This window comes from Lonchura striata, chromosome 18 (genome assembly GCF_050655825.1).
Source record: "Lonchura striata isolate lonStrDom1 chromosome 18, ASM5065582v1, whole genome shotgun sequence".
Classification (NCBI taxonomy): Eukaryota; Metazoa; Chordata; class Aves; order Passeriformes; family Estrildidae; genus Lonchura; species Lonchura striata.
This window is the reverse complement of record NC_140720.1, coordinates 5,293,207-5,312,172: the sequence shown is the minus strand read 5'-3', so window position 1 is coordinate 5,312,172 and position 18,966 is coordinate 5,293,207. Positions and strand designations below refer to the sequence as shown.

General features: G+C 44.8%; 1 protein-coding gene across 7 annotated transcripts in view; it reads left to right on the top strand.

Annotated features, from left to right (window-relative positions):
* Window positions 1-18,966, top strand: part of RHBDL3 (rhomboid like 3) — a 64,628-nt gene that overhangs the window by 26,893 nt on the left and 18,769 nt on the right. For all 7 annotated transcript variants that reach the window (XR_014949317.1, XM_085556736.1, XM_085556739.1 and 4 more), the window contains one exon: window positions 13,414-13,572. Coding sequence is in view for 6 of the 7 variants with exons in the window: in XM_085556736.1 (XP_085412862.1) it covers window positions 13,414-13,572 (159 nt within the window). In the remaining variant the exon portion in view is untranslated. The remainder of the gene's footprint in view (window positions 1-13,413; window positions 13,573-18,966) is intronic.

Sequence of the window (18,966 nt, the reverse complement as noted above, 5' to 3'; positions counted from 1 at the left end):
TACGTGTTTTCTCAGATGAGATGCTGCTTGTGCTCTGACTCCAGGACACTCACGTTTTTTGCCTGAAATTACCCACACTGGTATTGTTATGTTATGTTAGGCTAGGTGCAAGGAACATCAAAAAAGAAAGGGGCAGAACAGAGTCTCAAGCTGGGGCACAGATGGGCCCCTCATGGTTCCTCTAGCAACCCTTTAAAAGCTGGTTTGTATGTTTGACTTCCCTGATGTGTTAAAAAGGCAAACTAGGGTCAAGTCTTATATTTAAATTTCAGTTCTTTCCATTGTGTTTATCTTCTACTGTATTTCTGTGACCTCTCATTTTAGCTTATGTGTTAGTGGGGTCTATTTATAAGCAAGCAAACCAGATGCTCCAGACACTGAATTAGCTTTTAAATCATAGTTCATAACAATATGAAGTGAAATACTATGATTTAGGTACTTACACTATCTCTTTGAAGCTGAGTCACTGTGTCTTTTGCTTTGCATTGGGAAAATAGCTTTGGCACATATTTGTGCAAGGGTGACTGATGGACCTAGGAGGAAAACAGAGACATTGGCCACCCAAAGACAAGAGGAGGGCATCCAGTTTTCAGCTCTGCCAGTGAGGTTCAAGTAATAAGATGTGCCCTTTTAAAAAGCTTTGTTTTCCCCAGCTGTGCAAAGGGAGGAGGTGGATGAATAATAATACAGAGAGTTTTGTTTGAAACTCACCAAAAGGCTGGGGAAAACAGTGTTTTTTTCTTTTCAAGCAAAATATTTAATTTGGTTTGAGCTGAACCATCTGGGCACTGAATAGGAATGTAAATGACAGTTTTTAAGGAAACATTTTGAAAATGGCAATGTTCAGTGCTCTGGCCTTTTAGGACCTGAAGGAACTTCTAAACAATTGATATTCAAATCTAAGCCATAGTCTCAGGCAAGTCTTGGCATGACTGAAATATCAGAAAATCTCTTTGCTTGGAAAAGTTTTGTTTTGCAAAAAATTATCCTTGCTGTGTAAATGAGAAAAAAACCCTGCAAATAACACTGCTGATAAATATTATCTTGTGCATATAAACTGCATCTTGTCCTGCCCTCAGAGCACTGTTACACTTGCATATCTTGGTCTGCTGCTTGTAATTATCCTGGTGCTTTATCCTATTGGCTGTTTCCATGTCATTGGTTCAGTTTTGCTACAGCTCCCTTTGTTGGGGGCAGTCTGACCTTTGGTGGCTGCTGTTTGATTTGATCTGGGTTCATGAGAATTTGTTGGCTGGGAGCAAAGGAGATGCCCAATGGTGGAGGGATTATACAGGGGCAGATGATGGTAGCAGTGTCTGCTCGAGGCAGCTTTTCTGCTCCTGGATTAAAGTTCATGCTGTGTTACTTGTCTGTCTCTCTAAGGCCTTGTCAAGTCCATGTGGGAAGCTGTTCTGTCTGCACTATTTCACTTTGTGCTGCTCAGCTCTCTCCCTGCCTCATTTCTCCTCCCTCTTTCCCCTTCCATTCAAGCGGCATCTTTCAGTCTCCCCCATTCAAGCTCTGTCTTTGCTCTCTGCCCTGTGTAAAAGTTCCATGCCCTCCCTACCATTCATCAACTCTTGCTCATTCACCTCCCTGCTTTCCTTTTTCCGTTCATCTGGGCTTCCCCTCACCCAGTCTGGGCTGCCCTCTCCTCCTGCCCCTTCCACTCTTCCAGTCCTTCTTTTGTGTCTTTGCACTCCTTTCTCTGTGGCCATCCAAAGCTCAGCAGTCTGCAGTGTGCTCTGTGAGGATGCTCTTCTAGAAGTTGGCCCCAGCTGATGAGCAAATTAATCCTCAGTGGAAGCCTGGTTGGACTGTTTTGGGTGGATTTGTCTCTCTAGTTACCCTGCAGGTGAGAAGATTATTTTCCCTCCACTTCCTGGAGATGCAGCATGATGCATGAACAGGAAGAGTATTATAATTTCCTAACCTTCCTGTTCAGTCTGGTCTTTCTGTCTCTCCCTCCTGGCTTGTTTCCCCTTTGTTTGCAGCAGTTGCAGCTCCCAGGTAACTCCTTGGGAGGTTGTTTGGATTTCCTCATTCCTGAGGAACATAACATGAATTCTCTTAATTATGCTGGCTCTGTAATTATGTTTGTTGCCTGTGTCTTCTCTGCTTCCTTCTTTTAAATCATCTACTTGGAGGCTGTATGAGTTTCGTCAAGCCATCTCTGCTCTCCAATATGTGTTTTAAGTGTTCACCAGGAAACAGAGCTTATCAATTGTATTAGCCATGGCTTGTTTTTTCTGGGTCTCAATGCAGCCACAACCCTATGCTTGTGATGCAGACACAGGAAATATGGACCACAGCCTTTGCCAAAGATTTCCCAGGTTGCTGAGCACCTGGTCCCCTGCAGCTCCCACTGTGCCAGCAGTGTGCATATATCACCCCATGGTATTGAAGGAGCAGATCTCTGCTGCAGTGTGGCAGGAAAACAAAGTGGCAGGTCTGGTGGCCTGTGGGTGCCCATGGGGGGGCTTCAGCTTTGAATGGTTAAACTGCATTCAAGCCAGTCTGGTTAAATAAAAGGATAGTATTAGAGCTTGGGAAAAGTAGATACGCTTGGAGGAAGCAGGTGCTCTGAAAGCTTGTGTGCTCCCTGTGCCTGTTGGAAATCTGATCAGCTCAGTAAGGAGACCGAAATGAGGTGGAGATGTGCAAAGAGAGGGGCTCTGTGAGTATCTGCAGGTACGACTGGCAGGATGAGCTCTCTGTTGTGTGGGAGGCTGTGAAAGGACCATCCACTGCTGTCTCATGAGGTTAAAAGGAGCCCCTGATACAGCCTGGCAGGGCCAGGCTCTGGGAGGACTTGTCAATTATCTGAGAAGGATCTTTTCCCCTGGTAACTGTCTCAAAGTGGGATTTCAAACCCTGCTGTGGTTTGTTGTCAGGCTTCTGTGTGTAAAAGAGATTCCCCCATTCATTGTGCTTGTGCCCCACAGAGATGTTGAACCTGGCAGGGCACATCTAGCCCCAGGCCAGCCCTGCATATTGTCACCTGCAGGCAGGAGCCTCTGCTCCAGCAAGGCTTGGACTGGCAACCCTGCACGAACAGCACTTCTTCCTATGAAGTTAGTTGTATTCTTGTTGTGGAGTTTATTTAGTCATGATTTGCTTTAAAAGGTCAGACACATTTTCTTTCTGTTTGAAAACTTGTGGCAGAGATAAGTCTGGAAACTGTTCCTTGTACCCAGTAAGAGCATATAGGAACCCAAAATTTTTCTGATTTGTGGTTTTGCAACTTTGGCACTTGGACAAATCTCTTCTACCCTTAAACCAAAGCATATTTGACATAGCAGACACTGGTAAATTGCAAACACTGCAGAAATCACTATTGCAGTTCAATGCAGGGAACCTGCGGTCTGGGTGTCATCCAGGAATAATTTGGATAGATCACCTAAGAAGCAATTCAAACCACCACAGCTTCCAGCAGCCTGGTTCCTTCCTGCAGCCGTAACTCCTGTGATCACTCTGGAAAGATGCAAGTCAGGATTTCTTGCTCTGAAGCATTCAAATAGTAGAAGTTAGATAATAATGAATGCTCCCAGCTCCAGGCTGCATTTGGAACCAGCCTGTCTGCAGTACCTTTGAGATGGTTGTGTTGTTGTAGTGTAATGCCACTGCCTACAAGACATTGCAAGGAATCATGTGATACCTCTGTCTCCTCTTCACAAGGCTGACTTAAATTTCTGCTCCAGTTTGGCTTGAAAAGTAGAGTTTCCTTGGTAGCTTCTAGTCCCCATGACTGAGCAAAGCCAGTTGTAAGACCAATGGGAGTTAAATACCTTTCCCAGTATGTTTAGCAGGAGTTTTGCTCCATGGTTGTTGCTCTAACCAGAAGTATGGTTTGAATTCCAGTACAGGTGGGTCATTTTGGCTACATGTGTGCTATGGCACTTGTTAGCTGGAGCTTTAAATACATCTGTTTAGCTTGAACTTTTCTCAGCTCTAATAGCTTGCTGTCAGGTCAGAAGAGAACTATTGGGATCATCTAGTCTCTCCTAAAGTAGGCAAGAAAGTTTTCTGAGTGATTTTCTGCTTGACCTCAACCATACCTCCTCTCCTAGGAGAACTTGCAATTTAATTGTAAAACTTCTGGTGAAGTTAGTGAGACATTTCTTTTGTTAATAGTAAAAATAATCAATTTACTGTAATCTAAGGCAGTCCAGTTTGACTTCTAGCCCCTACATGTGATTATACCTTTGTCTCGGTGAGACTCCTGTACTGCCAAATTTTTCTTCCTCTGGACAGTGATCAAGTCATTGCTTAACCTTCCCTGTCATAAGGTAATGAATTGAGCCTGTCAGTGCAGCCAGTCAGACTGTACCAGTAAAAAGTGCCAAACAGGTAAATGTCACCTCATTTACAAACCTGCAGGTCACGTTTCCTTTTTTGCAGGCAGTGTTACCTTGAGAGCACTCACTATAAAAAACGAGGGTTTTTTTCCCCTGCCACGAGTGGCTGCTGCAGAAATTGGCTTTCCCCACCCTGTACACGGCTGGCATTCTTGGCTCCTGTCCAGATGGCTTTCTGTTTATTTTTAGTGTAATATATATTGTTTGCAAGTACTAGATTTACCAAAAGACCATGCTCACACTTAGTAAGTTGCTGCTTTAACTCACCTGTGAGCATCATACAGACTTTTCCTTAGTTTGCTCTGAAGTCACTGATGAGAATTCTGTAGGAGGAAGAATGAATTCTCATGGGACTCCATTAGTTGCATTGCCATGTGATGGTGGATTTCTGGCTTAGATTTATTTTTGAAACCTGTCAAATAGCCAGATTTCAGGATGTTGAATGTGTGGCAGCCTGAGTTTGTGTCACAGTAAATCCTCAGACTCAGGGTTTTCTGATGATGTCAGATGCCCTGCAGAAATCAGTCATACCAGCAACCTTGGCTTATGATCTGTGCCCAGTTTCTGCTTTCATCCAGATAATATCAACTGGACATAATCTGTTTTCTATGGCCTATTCTGACTGATATTAGGCCAGTCCTCCTTCAAGTGTGTGTTACTCAATATCAGTCATTTGTTCTTTTGCTGTGGGTTGCTGTTAGACCATCAAGACCTGCTGTACCTATTAAATTCTTGCCAGGCAGTTTAGGGAGCAGGGTGTGTGCCTGTCACTGTGATTGCATAGGAGTTTTAGAGCCATGGTTGAAAGGGCTGTACTGCTGAGTCAAAACTGGAAGAAAGGGAGCAAGCAGATCTTGATGTTCTTCCAGTGTTCCCAGACTTGCAGAAAATCAGTATTTGTAATGACTTTTTAAAACCTTTTGGATGAAAGTTACCTTGACCTGCTGATTCAAAACTAACTTTAGCAGCTGCTGTGTAACATTCTCCAGAATTACTGCTGGGACAAAAAGTGCATCATCATCATCATCATGTGATAGAGATAATTCATTGGACTTTTGTCCACATACAAAACAGAAACATTTCTACTCCTCTGACTCTTTCACACTATGCAACTTTTTCCAGATACTATCAGACCCAAAACCTATTTTGAATGAGAAGACTCATCTGTGCTAGCATAGATGCAGCTATGACAGGAGACATTATCCATATCCATAGCAGTGAGTTTTACAGAAATCTTATGTATGATTAGTTGACCCAGGGGTAAGCAGGGATCTGACTGCAGGAACTTGGTGTGAAATACAGCCCCCCTGAACAGCTCTTCTCACTGTTGTGTGTCAGTTTCTGGTTTGCTTTGGGTCTTATTATTATTTTCTTTGTAGCAGTAGTGATTAGAGCCTGTTTCCCAGATGTGAGATTGACTGTGCATGCTTATGTCTTCTGGTGAGTTATATAATGCAAATCAGTGCAGCATCTCGCACAGAGTGCGTTGCATTTTGGATCTGAATGAAGTAACTTATGTATTATGTCCCCTCATGATGTAGAAGCCCTGAGAGATGTAATTAATATTAATAGAGAATTTTGAGATTTTCCAGTCAGATATGTCTAAAACCACCTAAACAATAATTATGTGGTGGTGAATGAGAATATCACATGTCTTATGATACTATGGATATTGCTGTTTTCAGCTTTTGATATTTAATGCCTTACACCATCCAAATGAAAAGTGGAGTTTATTTTATCTAGACTGCAGAACTCATTGCTTCAGGAGATTGTGGAGGCCTAAAAACTGGAGGAATTCAAAAGGGAGAGCAAGAATTCATACATTAAGAATGTTGGGGCCAGTGCTGACAAGCAGTTCTGCAAAGTTATAAACCCTTTGCCTCAGGATTTAAGAAAATATTTTAACTGTTCATGTGAGTTTGATTACACCAATCCCTAGGTGGTCCCTTGTGGCTTCATCTTGTCCACAGTGTTGGGAATGAGAAATAGCACCAGAGCTTGGGCTGGTGCTGTTGGATACATGACTCACCTCTGGGTCGCAGCCTGCCCAGCCTGTTACTGCCCATGTAGGAATGTACAGCATGGCCAGTGCTGGATCAAGATTGAAAATAATATTTTCACCTAAAAAATTCCACCTGCGACTTTTTAGAGTGCCTCAGCTTATTTCCAGTAGTCTTAATGCACTGCAATAAATAATAAAACAGGAAGAAGCAGAGCTGGAGAAGGCTCAGTCTATAAACACGTCACTTTGCATTAGGCCTTGTGGCATAATGGAGGGCATCTCCTGCCACCCATGCTGTCTCGTTAATCATGTCATTATCTCCCTCACTTTCAGTGCTGCATCTCCTTCCCTGTCAGTGATGCTGGTAATGGAGCTTTTATTTACCATGGCTTCTTTCTGAGGAGCGGCTCTGGTTTCAAAGCCTGCACAGTAGTGTATTTTGAATAATTTAGTTCTGGGTGGCTTGAACACTGTCTGTAATTCCCCAGCTGAGACTAGAGGCTTGTTTCTGGGAGTATTCTGCCAGGAGGCTGATTTGGAGAGAGGCAGAGGAATCACTCAGAGTGGTGGGATGTTGAGGTGGCTGAGGACTGAAAGGCCACTCAGTGGGTGCTGTGAGTTGCTTCTCAGCTCTGTCCTCTCTTAGTGTCTTGGCAAGGATTTGCAGTAAGAAACACACAGGCAGAGGGTGGATAAGGAAGAGAGTTGTGTTAAAAATGAGCATGGAGACAGAAACATGAATTTGGGTACCTGTCTGAGCATGATAACCTTCCCCTTGCAAGCTGTAGGTCAAAAATTACTGGGGTCTCCATGTGTAGGATGTACTTGGCCCGTGGTGGTTACAGATCAAGGGTGTGACCTCTGTAGAGTCAGAAAGTTCAGAGTGATGTCCAGCTGTCCCTGGCTTTGGAAAGTTTGATCGTTTCCTGCACCTGAAACCCCTGCAGAAGGAAATCTCTGTTCACAGTGTCCCTGTGGTGCTTGGCCTGGTGGCCTGGCAATTGCCCTTTGCCATTGCAGGCATCATCTGGCCACACTCTGAGCTCTGCACAGCCCTCACTGTGCTGGATCACACAAACACAGGGGTGGTGCCTGAGCCCTGTAGATGGGGAGGTCACAACACCACACAAGTCTGTGGGCTCACTCCAGCAATCTTGGCAATACCAAAAATCAAATCTGGCTCCAAGTCCTCTTTCCAGTCTGCCTCGGAACTGAAGAGTGGCACACTCATGAATCTTTTGATTCTCTCACTCTTTTTGAATCTGTGCTTCCACTGTTTAGATGAAGTGCTTCTGCAGAAGGTAACAACAGATGGTAGTAATGTAGGTCCCTTCCTTGTCTTTATGCCTAAGACAGTAGGAGAAATAAATTAGAACAGAAATGCCTCTATAGATTAGCCAACTAGTTCATGAACCAGGTCTTTCAGGCTGTTCTGGTCTTCAGGGAAAAGATAATCTTATACCAGCCCCCTCTATCTCCACTTTGCCATGTGCTTCATGCAGAGACACCCAAATCCAGGTGACAGGCCCTCTTCTCTGGAATGCCTCCTGGCTGAGGTGAGAGCTGAGCTGGGCAGCTCTGTGCTCTCACTGCATCTTTCCTGAGGAGCAGGTGTGTCTGGGAACACTGCTTGGTAAGGGACTATCCTCTGTGCTTAAAAGCAATCTGGCTTTCGAGAGCTGTGTGATGTTTCTAGCCCTCGGGTTCACCTCAGGTCAAAGCAATCTAACATGCCCTAAAAGTACTGCTGGACAGCCCTTAATCACTTTATATTGTCTGGGCAGTGCTGAGTAAATTCATTATTTACAGGGGAGGTGAGTGTGCATCACTGGAGCCAGCACTAATGTTTTACTATGTGTGCTCAGGCAACTCAGATGAGGTGACTTTAAATGGTGGGAAGCTGGATTTCAGGGTGGAGGGAAATGCATTTAGCTCTGACTGGCCTGACTGGCCTGACTCTCTATTGGATCAGGATTTCTCACATGCACTTCTCACCTTTGGAAGAGAGAACAGGATCATTAAGCATCCCTAGATTGCAGAGACTGGGCCACCTAACATCTGAATTCCATCCAGCAAAGCTCAGAATGGTGTCTGAAATCCTTGGAGATGAAAAGATGTTGCATGCAATTGACACCCCCTTTCTAGTGGAAAAGGGCCTACATGTAAATAAGAAACAGGCCAACTATTGAGAGCTCATTTCTGGTGGGAAATTAATCAGGAGTTGTCATTTCTCTATAATAGGGAGGAGAAGCTAAAGCTCAGGGCAATTTCTTTGCAGAATCTCCTAGCCTGGAGCACAGCTGGGGTCAGTGACAGGAGGCCTGACACTGCCCGGCCAGTCTCTCTGAAAAGGAAAGACACCACCAGACCTTAGAATTATTCAGATTTTAAGGAACTGGTTCAACGCAAGGCCAATTTCCAAATTAGATTGTTGCTTGGAGCCTTGCCCACTGGGAAGACAACTGTGGCTTCAGTGATATCGAGACAAAGCCCTTCAATGAGAAGTCTATGGGTAGTAGCAAACTCTGTTCCTGAAATCCTAAAGCCAGCCAAGGATCCTGCTGCTGTGCCCAGTTCAGCTGTTGACTCTCCAGCTGCCCCCATGTTCCCGAGGGCTGTTTGCCATGGGCAGAGGAGCAGCTGGCTGCACTCTGAAATGTCTGCGTTTTCCCAAGATACTCATTGTCTGTCTGCAGCACCAGCCTCCACCCTACTTGCTCACTCAACCGTGGCTGATGTGTCTTTAATTAAAGAAGAGGAAAAATTTGAGATTTCGTTTTCTTTCCTCAACTGAATTTCCTATTTTCATCACATTTTGTGAAGTCCCCTCACCTTACTTTTGTCTTGTAGTTTTGCTGTGGGACCTTTTGTGGTGTGTCTCCTCTAATAATTTAAGGAAGAAACAGGAGAAAACCAGATTGTTTTGGGCCAGGGAATTAAGATCCTGGGTCAGATGGCTGCTACGGTCATTAACATATTTACATTTTTGCTTAAGAGCCTCGTTGAGGATCAAGGGAGTTAAGGGTGATTGTCATTGAAATGCGGATGAAACCTTGCATGAAATCGCCGTTAGTGTCTTATTGTCCGTGGGGACGAGGCGGGGCAAGCGGCTTCCCCATCGCTGCTCGCTCCGTGCCGGGCTGGTGGCCGGGCAGCAGGGAAGGCTCCGCGGTGCCTGTGCGCTGTGGAGCTCGGCTCCCGTGGGGCTGGAGCGGGCTCGGCACGGCCCTGCTGCTGCCTCGGGCACTGCCTGTCCTCGCCTGAGACCCTGGTGCTCGGCTGGGCTTGTGGGACGATCATGGATAAATGCATGAAGCGGCTAGCAAAGGTCAGTTGCCTCTCTTATAATTGATGGGGTTGAGTGTTTTGAGTCTGCTGTCACATGTTTTTTGCACTGGTGCAGCGTCACCTGGAGTGCTGTTTGTAGTTTTGGGTGTCATATTATGAAAAAGATATGAAGCTGTCAGAGGGTGTCCAAAGGAGGCCACGAGGATAATGCAAGGTCCTGAGGGAAAACTTTGCGAGGAGTGGCTGAGGTCACTTGGTTTGTTTGGCCTGGAGGAGACTGAGGAGACCTCGCTGTGTTCTTCAACATCCTCATGAGGGACAGGTTCTGATCTCTTTGCTCTTACGACCAGTGACAGGACTCAAGGAAACAGCTAGAGCTGGGTTGGGAAGAGGTTTAGGTTGAATATCTAAGGGTGATTGTACACTGGAACAGGCTCCCCAGGGCTGTGGTCACAGCACCAAGCCTGTCTGAGCTCAAGAAATGTTTGGACAACACTCCTGGACATATGATGGGATTCTTGGGCTGTCCTGCATAGGGCCAGGAGCTGGATAGAGCATGGAGGACTTGATGATTCTAATGGGTGCATTCTAGCTTACACATTCTGTGACTCTGTGATTTGGCATGTGTAGGAACACAGGATATGCAGGGCCTGCTCAACCCCTTGATTTTTGTGGGTAGCTGTGATATCAGAAACAGGGCTTGAAGAAGTTTTAAGTATTGGTGTGGATTTTGAGTGGTGACAGATGACATTTTTATATGCTTTTTATAGAGAAATGTTGTACAATTAAAATTGTTTAAACAGAAATAAGAGGACTTTGTTACAACTGGGGTTGGCAGAAAACATTCTGCTCCAGGTTGCGGAACCTGTGCTCTGGCCCTGCTCTGAGGTATTTGAGTTCAGATGTCAGCTGTTCATCGTTCATCTCGTACTCTCACATTGTTCAGATCCACAGTTATACTTCAAAGTTACTTCTAATTATTATCATTAACATGATGCCAAAAAATAATTATATATAATAACATGGAAGAGGAGAAGAGACTCAATAGCCAAATTACACTACAGAAAACAGCAGCTACCTTCTGCCACTGCTTTGATTTTTGTGAAGCAAGCAGCAAGACTTCAGTGAGCTGAAGGAGAAATGATGTTGCCTATTGGTGTGAGAAAGCAGCAGATTCACTTGTAGCCACCAGACAGCTACAGCTTCAGCTGTGCCTTTGGAAGCCAGCAGCCAGTAACAGCAACATCCTGAGTGACAGGATGTATCAGCTCCAGCAGTAGTGAGTCTGAAGTCATTAGTGTGTCCTTGTGGTGCAGCCGTTGTGTAATTTCTGTTCTTGGTTACAAAATGCTTCTTTTTGGAAGGCTTGAAAGCAGAACAAAATCTGAGAAAAGTGGTTTGTGATCTCAGCAGCTCTTTTGTTCTCTGGAGGCCTGTGTGCTTCAGCTCTGTATCTCATCTGCCGTTTGAAGGAATAGCCATGTCTCCTGGGGCTGCAGCCCTTGGTCTTCCTACAAAGTCAGTGACCACACAGCATGGGGAGAGTCCCACATTTTGGGTGCTGACCTTGGCCCTCAAAGTAGAGAGATACTTAAGCCTTCAAGGAGCAAATGGTTTTATCCTAGACAAGCTAGGTTCTGGCATTTTAAATATCAAGACACAGTTAAAGTCATGCAGTTAAGTAAGATGTTGGTTCTCAAATGTTTTAGAGAAACAGGAATGAACAGAGCAGTATCTATGGGGTTGCAGGTCTTAGATCCATTCACTGAATGACTCATCTCACAGCTCCTACAAATTCCCCTTGAGAAAGGTCATCCCAGGTATTGTGCTAATAATACTTTATTTCCTGGGTATGTGTGTCTGGGATTGAGCACCACAAACAGGCTGGCCTGAGAGTCACAGCAGGAGCCAAAACTCATCAGAACTGAGCCCGAGTGCAGAAACCCTGAATTTTGGGGTTGGTTTTAGGGTTTGATCTGTTAACTAAAAGCATCAGAATGGGCCAGAGTATGGGAGCTAAACTTCTCCAGGGATTAATATTAAGCCTTTGTTTAACAGTAAACAGCTGATGAGATCCACCTTTGGCTCTGGGTGCCATCTGTCAGGGAGGTACATCCAGGCCACCTCACAAGGGCAGGACAACCTTTGGCAGAGAACAGGAGAGAGTGCCCAGCTCTGACTGTGCACAGGTCACTTGGTTTATCTTGTTATCCTTCTTCACAGAGGGGCTGCTGCTTTGACCAAAGGTATATAGCCCTACTCCAGCAAGGACCTGTGACCTCCCCTCCTCAGGTTAGACAGCTCCTCCTCAGCCAAGCAGCTGGGGACAGCAGAGCAGTGGGACAAAGGTGTTCAGGCCAGAAGGAGATGGAGCCACATCCTCACACATGGGCACTACAGCCTCTAAACAAGAGCCCTTGCCTGAGGCTGGTCTGTTTTATAGCAGTTCTGCTCACTGCAGAGCCGTGCCAGCCCTGCTGCTGGCAGGCTGCATCCTCTGCTACATCCTCCTTCCCACCCCCTCCCTTGCCAAGGCACTTCACCCTGCTGTGTTTGCTCGAAGGCCCGGCGCCTGTTCAACTTTTGTTCTCCATTAGGAAAGAGTGAGGATTGATAGGACCTTTTTGGCTCTGCCAAGGTCCTATTATGTCCCAAATGTTTCCATGAAAAGACTCCCTCCTGACCACCCTGCCCCCTGACAGCCATTCAATCCAGCCAACAAGCTTGATATCATTATCTACAAAAGGAGGCCAGCAAGCAACAGGGTCTTCACAGCCAAGTTTGGGAAATCAAAGGCAAAATCTCCCAGCAACAGGGAACTGGTAGAGATCAGACTGCACCAGGGCTAGTGTAGACTGGTCTGGCAGCTTGCAGCCACTAGTTTTCCAAGCACATCAGAAAGGTGCTCGGCGTGGTGCCAGCACTGGCTTTGTCAGGGCTGAGGCTGTGCCCTGTGAGCTGGCAGCCCCTCACAGAGTGCCCTGGAGGCCACTGGAACAGTCATTAGTTTGGACAGCCTTGTAAAGGTGCCTCTTTTCATGTGGCATTTCTAGATTAGCCACTTAGGCTCAGGGAAAACAGTGATGTTTTTGGTCAAAGTGGGATTCACTCCAGGTCTTACCTGGGACTTTTCTTCTAATGGCTCTAGTTTACGTTCTCCAAATGGCATGTGGCTGCTTTATCACTTTTAGTTTGACATGGTGTTCATCTGCTTTGCTCCCTGTCCAAAGATTTTCTTTCCCAAGTGTCTTAAAATAGCTCTTCAGCAGTGAAAGCACTTACCATAGTGAAGGCAATCTGTAGAGATGATCTGGAAAGGTGACTGTCAGAAACACTGAGCACGGAAAGGGCTTGAGGAGGGCTGGCATATTCCTGTGGTGCAATTGTGTTAGGAAATAGGGGAGTAAAACTGTTTCCAGTGCATTTATCTCACAAACTGCATCTCTGGTTTGCTTGATGTTCTAGATAGAAAGAGACATAAAAAATAGATGAGAAATGATGATGCAGAGGGCAGGAAGGTGAAGGGAGCTAATGTAGCTGAAGCTTGGGTAGAGATGGAATGGTGGTGTGGATGATGGTGCCTGGACTCACCCCACTCTGCAGCAGGGTGCTTTCCAGTCCCTGGGTGATTGCAGGGCAGTGTCAGCAAAGCCTAGAGCAGCCCCTGGGTCCCTGTGGGTCTGCAGTGGATGATGAATGCCTAGGAGGACAGAGTTGTGTGTAACATGGTGTTGTTAATTGTGGCACTCTCCCCTCCTCTCCCAGTTTGATCCTGACAGCACTGGCTACATCAGCACTGAGAAGTTCCGCTCCCTTCTCCAGAGGCATGGCTCGGAGCTGGACCCCCACAAGCTGGAGGTCCTGCTAGCCCTGGCAGACAGCAACTCTGAGGGGAGGATCTGCTACCAGGACTTCGTCAACCTGGTGAGTGCTCTGGCTGGCAGGGCCTGACAGTCCTTGGCTCTGCTTAAAACATGGGCTGTTGAGGGACAGTGTCTCTCTCTCTTTCCCTCCCTTTATTAGCACCAGTGTTTGCTGCATCACATTCTGCATGGACTTGCTGAAGTATTCAGTGGTGACTGAATGCTTCAACAAGAGTCAAATTACTTCTGAGTTTTCCAGGGAAACAAATTTGCATGGGAAGGAGCTGTAGGAACTGTAGTAATATAATGAAGCAATGGCTGCTGCTACTTTGGAAGTTTTTGATCTCAGTATCAGTTGTAGCTGCTATAATGAGCTATTTGTTTGCAAGCAGAGGTCTGTCAGTCTGAGTGTCTCCTGTTTTATCTAGAGATTTCACCACTTCCAGACAAAAATATATAGATAACATGTTGACATGCTAGGTGGAGTGGTATTGCACTGCTGTAGGCATCAACAGCAACAGGGATAAAGTGTTTCTAGGTCGCGTTCCTTTTATCCCAGGTGAGGTGTCTCAGAGTACATGACTCATTATTTGGATGCCTCTCTATCTCTACTAATGAGTCAATTAGTGAAGGGGATCGCTCTGTTTCTTGTCAAGGCAGTTTGTTGAGTCAACACAATTGTAGACATGTGTTGTCAGGTGTCCAGTATAGCTTAGAAATGTTGTTTGCAAGATATCTTGGACACTGGCCATTCATAGGCTTTGCCTTGTTCTTATTCTGTCATTGAACACCTGAACCCCAGCAGATTTAGTGCAATATTAATATAAGCCTGGGTGACATAGAGGAATGGAAGTTGGTGGCATCTCTGAGGTTTCTGTGGAAAGCTGGATGTGTCCTTTTTGCAGAGTACAGTAATTTGCATCTCTGTGTTCTGCAGAAATGTGGGGATTTGATCCCTTCATTTGTCGTGGTCACTCATGCATGTGTTTGTGGTTTAGAAAGATTTTTGCGTATGTCCTGTTTTCACATTAAACAGAAAAGTATGATAACGTGGCCCAGCTGTCAAGGATCATGACCTCCATCAGGCTGTGAGCAATGTCAGGGTGAAGTTACTTTGCTGGAATGACATAAACCTGCTGTATCTAACCAGGCAGTCTTGTAAGCCCCTTGCCCATGTCTAGATACACAGGAAAATAAATGCAGCAGCTCTTAAACAGATTTCACAGTGTGAGGTTTTCCTCAGCTCACACACCAAACAGTGTGGTCCTCAGTGCTCAACAGAGTATTTATAGTAACAGCTGCTTGTTCCACAGTTGGGGATATTCAAAGTACTGTGCAAGCGTTCACTAATTGGGCTGCACAACATTTAGGTAGCAGGAAGGGGCATCATCGAATTTCTTTTACAGAAATGATGGCCTAGGGCCAGCCAACACATTGGCTACAGGCTCAGGAATAGAACTGGGCTTTCTTCTTGCTCCACAGGGCTTGGGAACAGCACAAACTAATGAGAGGTAGGTGGGAGCTGAAATGCTTGGACATTCTCCTCCTTTGGGAATAGGAGATGGTGCCAGCTCACACCCAGGTGATGTGGTTTCTGCAAAGCTGCAAATTTCCTTCACTACTATTGAATGACTCCTATAAAGAAGCCATTGATTTTCCTGTCATCAGTCTCTCTATCCTTGTCTGCATTTTTTGCACTTTCTAATCAATAGGCAATGCAAATGCCAAAACATTAAACTACTTACAAGTGACATCTCTCTTCTCACTTCTCCTCTAGTTTTTATTGATTTCCAACATCCAAACTTTTTTAGGGCTCCTTCTCTTTTCTCTGCCTTCTGGAATTTCTTTTGAACTTCCTAATGGAAAGAAACAGCACAATTGATACAGAATCACTGAGAAATTGGGGATGTCCTTCACCTCCTAGCTGTCAATCCTTGGTGTGGTGATGTTTAAGTGCATGTTTGTGCTTGATGATCATTAGCCCTCTCTGCTTTATGCTCAGGTTAATTTGTCTGTTTCAGTAGCTTAGCAAGAATTGACCTGCTGCCAAAAATGATGGTGCTGGGTGTGGGGATGAACTTTTAAAAAACCAGAGGCTTTGCAAGCAAGGCTCTCTGTATGTATGGTTTTCCTTTTCTCCAGCATCATTATGAGCACCAAGAGCTCTGCCTGCTCTCTCAGGCACTGTGATCCCCTGCTAAAGGCCTGCTATTGAGCAAAGCTATGTTATCCTCTGATGTCCAAAATGTTTAGTGAACTTCTAGATACATCAAAAATATAATTATAGGACTTCTCACCTTAATAACAACATCCATACATATGCCTGCTCTCAGCAAAGCAACTTAAATTTATGAAATTGAAAGTTTTAAAATATGAGATTAGACCTCAGAAAGCACTTGGGAAATAAATTGAGAAATTAATTGATTCAAGGAAGATGAAAACTCCTAGTGTGATCTGCAAACAGAAAAGGCTCAAAAAGATCAGATAGGCAACTCATTGGAAATTACTTCTCCTTTGTGTGTATGAAATTCAGCTCATGTAGTTGTAAAACACAATGCTGCAATCATATTCATTTCTGTTTCTGCACTGTGGTTTGTAGTAATGGCAGAAAGCAGTTTCACATGGGATTTCTTTATGCTGTGTCTGAGACAGTGCAGAGTAGCAGAAGTGCTTCCTGTACAAGTGGAGACATCTTGTGCATCTCTGCTCTCTGGTTGCTTTGCAGCATTATGAAAAGAGATGCACAGACAAAATTCTGGCTATGAACAGCATGGGCCACAGGAGGAGATAGTGAACCAAGGTGTTTAACTAACTTGGCTACTTTTAGAGAAGAGACAAGTCAGGAGTTCATTATACCTGAGATATTATTTGCTGGGATTCTTGCTGAACAGCAGTTGCTGTTGGCAGTGCTGGATTACTTCACATAATATCCTGTGAACTGTAATAGAGCTTGCAGTAAGTAGTAAGCTCTAAGACAGAGTTCATGTGACTTGGGAAAAACAAAACACTGCTGCTTCCAACAGAAATGTTTAGCTGTGACTTTGTAGTAACTTGAAGTTGATGTAACATCTCAGTAATGTGCAAAATATATTAACTAATTAAATGCATATCCTTTATTTTCCAGATCAAGAATCACCACCTGCTTTGCTTTGCCATGCCTTGCTGGCTTCTAGGAACAGGCTAATTCTACCTTATTTTTAATGTGAACAACACACATTTTGAAGCACTGTAACAATGTTATTTGAACCACTATGTTAGTCTTGTCCTGCAAGCAGTGTTCTTTCAAGTAACCTTCCAATTTGAAAGTGTTTTACCTTTTCTATTGGAACTGCTGGAAGGCCTAAGCCTGGCAAATTTAATAGGAATCAGGCAAAACCTTGAGTAGGGATAATTTATTTTGTCTCTCCTGCCTCTTTCTTTGAATCCCTTGAGTAAACCACTGCTTAGTCAAACCATATCAGAATGTTGGTATTTGGTATTCAGGATTTTTCCCCCTTTGATACTATTTGGGAAAGTGCTGCCAGGTTGCCTCAGAGGATGTGAACATCTGTGACAGATGAACTTAATGCTGAGATATGCATTTTGGGAAAAGCTGTCTCTACCCACATTAGCATTTTGTAGAAGTGTGGGCAGAGGGAAGGAAATAAATGTGAATCTTGAAAGCAAAATTGATTGGAGAGGTTGCATTTGTAAGTAAAGTGGGTTATAAAACTGGAGCTGGCAGAGACTTTTAAAAAGCTTGTGCTAACTTCTGATTTAATGTTCTGTGTCTTGGAGGATCAAAGCTGGAGAGCTGAATGCACTGCCTGTAACAGAGCTGCATGTGTTTAAAAATAGCTCAAGACCAGTCTCAAAGATGCCAATACGTAATCGGCAGAAATCCATGTTTTTCAAAACCTTCTGAGTAAGGCTGAATAAAACTATCAAAAGGGTACTGTGCCCCACACAAGCCCTGAAATTGGAGATGGGGGAAGTACTACATGACCTGGCTATTGATTATCTTAGCCACAGTACTACAGATATCCAAGGAGCACAGAGAAATTGGTCTGCCAGTGGGGATGGACAATTTCCTCTGCAAGCTGCAGATTATCCCAGAGTAATTTTAGAGTGCCATGTGTGCTAAACAAAAGCAGGGCTTTGTACTTCATCAAAGTTTGTCACTGTTCTACTCTTGACATCCTAAATGTTGACACTGTCAGTGTTGAAGTCAGGTTCAGATCTAAGTAGGAAAAAATTTTCCATTTGCACAGAGGTATCAAACCCAGCCCTTGAGCAGAGCTCTAGCACTGAGCCTTGGTTTGTTTTGGCAGGGTGATACCAAAGGACAGAGATGGCAGCACCTGGGTACAGTCAGTTCAGCCTGGCTCTTCTGCAAGGGAAATTTCTTTCTCTCTGCAGAATACCATTTTGCAGGCAGGAAGGACTAAAGGAATGTGTTGTTCTCCACTGCTGTCTTCTCTCTTCACATACTGTTTGCTGTACCCATCTGCTTGGAGCTTTAATATCATACTCATTAAAGAAGTCCTAGATCGATTGCATGAAGAGAAGTGGGGTGGGCTGCCCTGGGCTCCTGGAGCCATGATAATGTGCAGGCCAACAATGGGCCTAGTGTTCTTTCAGCTGATGATTAAATACTTGGCTCATAAATACCAATATTATGTAATTCCAAAATCCAGTCAGCAAATTGTGACCATATGCAAGACTCTGTTTGGGAAGATTTGAGTTTTCCAAATTCAGTCTGAGGAACAAAATAGACTTCTCATCAAGAATTGGTGAGAGCAGCAATACTGACTTAATGCTCTCTCTCTCCTCATGCCCATCTCTTCCTAGCTTGATCCAAAGGCCTCTGTGGTCATGTGAGTAGGGCCAGGATTGCTGTGTTTGCTTGAGCCCTGGCAGTCATCTGTGCTGTCTCTTTGGAGATCACTGGTCCTTGGTGCTGTGGGCAATACGTGCAGGTGGAGACCAGCAGGATGTCTCCTTCCCAAGAGGCCTGATTTTAACGAGGGCTCAGTACGTCCTCTCATCCACATCTTGAGGGATTGTGGAGGCTTTTCAGCATGTCTGGCACAGTCCTGACACTGTGTCCCTGCCTCATCAGGGTGTAAGACCACACCAAGACTGCAGCATGTAGAGGGAACCTGGACTTTCTCTCCATATCCTTTGCTCTAAAGAGGGTCTGGCAAAGATTTTCATGTCCCTTCCATGTTAGCTTCTCTCTGGAAGGAGGAAGACAGAACTTTCTGATGAACAGTAGCCCAGTTTCCCACCTCCTTGGGAGAGCCAGTAGAGGCTTTGGTCATCTGAGGTATGACTTACAGTGATCCTGCAACATTTTGCTCTTAAATCTAAGAAGACCTTTCCCTTCTTTTGAGGAACATCTTCAGAAACATCATGGTGATGAATTTGCAGTGCCCTGGCTGTTTTCTGGGCTCCATGGGCAGCACAAGCATTA